General features: G+C 42.5%; 1 protein-coding gene across 1 annotated transcript; it reads left to right on the top strand.

The window, feature by feature from the left end:
- Positions 1–1866: 1866 nt before the first annotated feature.
- Positions 1867–2765, top strand: LOC110258525 (olfactory receptor 2B11-like). Its single transcript, XM_021081773.1, has 2 exons — positions 1867–2438; positions 2630–2765. The coding sequence occupies exons 1-2, from the start codon at positions 1867–1869 to the stop codon at positions 2763–2765; spliced, it is 708 nt and encodes a 235-aa protein (XP_020937432.1).
- The last annotated feature ends 722 nt before the right edge of the window (positions 2766–3487 follow it).

Raw genomic sequence — 3487 nt, 5'->3', positions numbered from 1 at the left:
AGAGAAGTTCCCTTTTGGCAGCAGCAGCTTCAGGATCCCACTGCTGCAGATGTGGCAAAGCCAAAACTGCAGTATGGGTTGAATCCCTGGCCTGGGAAGTTCCACTTGCCATGGGTGTGGCAAAAAAAAAAAAAGATACACTAGAATGAAAATGTTAGTGGAGCTGGAGAGACAAGGGACTTTAAATAGTCAAACAGAGTTCCCTGGCTGCCTTTTGGATAAAGACCCATCATTGAGCATTGTCACTGCTGTGGCTTAGGTCTCTGCTGTGGCTCAGGTTTGACCTCTGACCTGGGAATGGCTGCACACTTTGGGCAATGCCAAAGCCATAAAAAATATGCACAGATACATAGTCCCCTATGTAGGGAAGGAAAATCACTGGAAGTAGATGAAAAATTGGACAAAATGTCATGATATCAGAGAATTGAAAGTAATGAAACACCAGGAGAATGACATGGAAAAGAGCAGAGTTCGAGCATAGAATTTTAGAGCTTAGCTATACATCTATGGAACCTTGAAAACTGGATTTATAGTCTCACCATCTCAATACCTCATTTAAGGGATTCATGGCTTTTTGATCTTTAGATCCTCCCTAGTCATTAGCAGACAACTGGGATGAATGATTAACAGTATCTTACAATTCAGATACTAACATTTCCTTTGTCATAAGGTTTGGGGATAGGTACTAGATGATTCATGGGTCTGAAAGGTTTACTGTACTGTTTGGCACACAAGGCTCATTAAGGATTAGCTGGAATTATTATTATATTATCTCACTGTGCACAACAGACCTAGGGTTATTTTGGAATCAAAATAATATCTTAGCCCAGGGGAGTTCGATGTGACACCTCACACATGGCCTTGAGGACTCAGAGAAACAGAGTATGTGAAAACTGTCCAGCCCTGACATGTTAAATGTCGTTTTGGAGTCTTACTAATAACATAAGTAAGTCGTGTTGACTTGAACAGGCAAGGCCTTACTAAAAAAAAATAACGGATAAAAGAAAAACTCTACAGATAGATAATAAAATTCTGACATGAACAAACAAGGCCTGGTTTAACAAGTAGTTATGCAAAAAAGGACATCCAACAACAAATGTTTGAGTTGGGGAAACATATTTATAGCTAAAGTCTCTCAGTTTATACCTTCAGCAAAGCTGTCATCTAAGGGTTTAAAAGTTTCTTTGCTCAATTCTAAATGACCAAGATGGATTTAAATTGTAAAAGCCTTCTTAGTCCCATGGGGATGATGTAATAAATTCAACCTGCATCTGGACAAGCTATCTAGATGATACTAAGGGCTAGGGTAGCTAGTTCTCTCACCTCCTCCTTGTGCTAGAGCTAACTCCACCCTTTCACTCTTCTTAACATTTCAGTAAGGCCTTGCAGCCAGGGATTCTGAAAAAGACCTATCTGGATTCCTAGACCCAGCCACATCTATTTATCCGGCACCTGAAGGTAGGAACCAATAAACTTAGCTGGTATTTCTGCAAACCAAGGGATGAAAGAGCATTACTTTGGAGCATCTGAAACACAGTCGCTTCTGCTTGGCATTCAATCCTTACCAGAGCCCAAGGACATGCTTATTGGTCATCTTTATCACACAGAGTATAGATTCCATTTCAGAAAGTTTGGTTACTTGCTTAAGGTGCTGTCTTATGCTGTAGGGTCAGAGGAGAAATTAAGTCCCCTGGTGTCACATCTTTAATTATCCTCCCCCACCCACCCAAGTGACTGCACCCAATCTTCTACGAATGGATGCTTAATTGTGTGCATATACTCCCACTATACACAATTGTGTTTGTCATTTCCAAATCTTTCTACCTTCCTGCCCTTGCTCTGATACAGGGAAGCAAACTGCAGATAATGGAACGAATTAACAAAAGCCATCCAGAAGAGTTTATTCTACTAGGCTTTGCAGATCGTCCCTGGCTGGAGCTTCCTCTGTTCATTATTCTGCTTCTAACATACCCCATGGCCATGGTGGGAAACATAGCCATCATTCTGGTGTCCACCTTAGACTCCCGTCTGCACAGCCCCATGTATTTCTTCCTCACCAACCTCTCCTTTCTGGACATGTGCTACACCACAAGCATTGTCCCTCAGATCTGTTTCACCTGGGACGATCGAAGAAGACAATCAGCTATCTGGGCTGTGCATTCAGCTTTATTTCTTCCACATAATGGGAGGCAGAATGTCTGCTTTTTGGCTCTTATGTCTTTTGATCGCTACGTGGCCATCTGCAAGCCTCTGCACTACACCCTCATCATGAATCGGTGCACCTGTATCCTACTGGTGGCACTTGTGGCTGGTGGAATGACCACGCTGTCTCAGAGCCCCCATTACTTCCCTTTGGTCAACACTGATCACTTATGTGAGATTCCTGTTCTGATAAGCGCCTGTGGTGAGAAGGGCCCAATGAGCTCACACTCTCTGTGGTTTGCATTTTCATGTTAGCTGTGCCACTATGCTTCATTCTTGCTTCCTATGCTTCTATCGACATGCTGTATTAAGATTAAATCTTCGAGGAAGAAAAAAGCCTTTGGCACATGTTCTCCCATCTCATTGTAGTTTTCTTCTTTTATGCCCAGCATTAGCATGTACCTTCAGCCCCTTCCTCCATCTCTAGGGACCAGCCCAAGTTCATGGCTCTCTTCTATGGAGTGGTGACTCCTACACTCAACCCTTTCATCTACACTCTGAGGAATAAGGATGTAAAGGGTGCCTGGGGCAACCTGGTGAGGAGCATTTTCCCTTCCAAGTGATAGTTCGCAGACATCAAATGACATTCTTTACAAGTGAGTAGGTATATAGGAGTTTCTCTGACAAATCATTCTGTCTCATACTTCCCCAGATCATGGCACAGGGTCTTCTTGTCCTGTGTCCTGTTTCTCATGTTCTTTCTAATGCTCTTAGACCAAGGGGACACTTGGTTAATAATGCACCCATAAGGGCACTGTTTGTGGAAATGTATTAAAAAGAGTTCTATTCTGGTGGCACACACTAAAATTCTAATGGTGTTAAGAAGTGAATAAAGTAATAATATAAACCCATTCGTTCAAGCTAGTCATCACGGCAACTATTCATCAGTGGATTTCCTATGACAGTGTCCCTTAAGAAATATTCCACACTTTCTGAACATTGGCCATGTCTAAGAGGCAGCACGCTTCCACTGGGCATTCAGAGTGAGACACTCTAAACCTTAGCCACTGGGGATCTATCCAGGGAAAACCATGACTCGCAGACAAGTGTACTCTGATGTTCATTGCAGCACTATTGTCAATAGACAAGACATGGAAACAACCTAAATGCCCCTCAACAGAGGGTGGATCAAGAAGATGGTACATATACACAATGGAATATTACTCGGCCATTAAGGAACGAAATACTGGCATTTTTAGCAACATGGACGGACCTAGAAATTATCATGCTAAGTGAAGTCAGTCAGACAATCAGACACCAACATCAAATGCTTTCACTGACATGT

Source organism: Sus scrofa, unplaced genomic scaffold, assembly GCF_000003025.6.
Source record: "Sus scrofa isolate TJ Tabasco breed Duroc unplaced genomic scaffold, Sscrofa11.1 Contig2293, whole genome shotgun sequence".
Lineage (NCBI taxonomy): Eukaryota > Metazoa > Chordata > Mammalia > Artiodactyla > Suidae > Sus > Sus scrofa.
Note: the sequence above shows the minus strand (reverse complement) of the source record. Positions and strands in the feature narration are given on the sequence as shown.

Excerpts from the sequence above, each read along its gene's own strand:
- LOC110258525 (XM_021081773.1), top strand. The coding sequence starts at position 1,867 with ATGGAACGAATTAACAAAAGCCATCCAGAAGAGTTTATTCTACTAGGC. Across the intron at positions 2,439-2,629 it reads ATGAGCTCACACTCTCTGTG|GGACCAGCCCAAGTTCATGG; the intron begins GTTTGCATTTTC and ends CTCCATCTCTAG.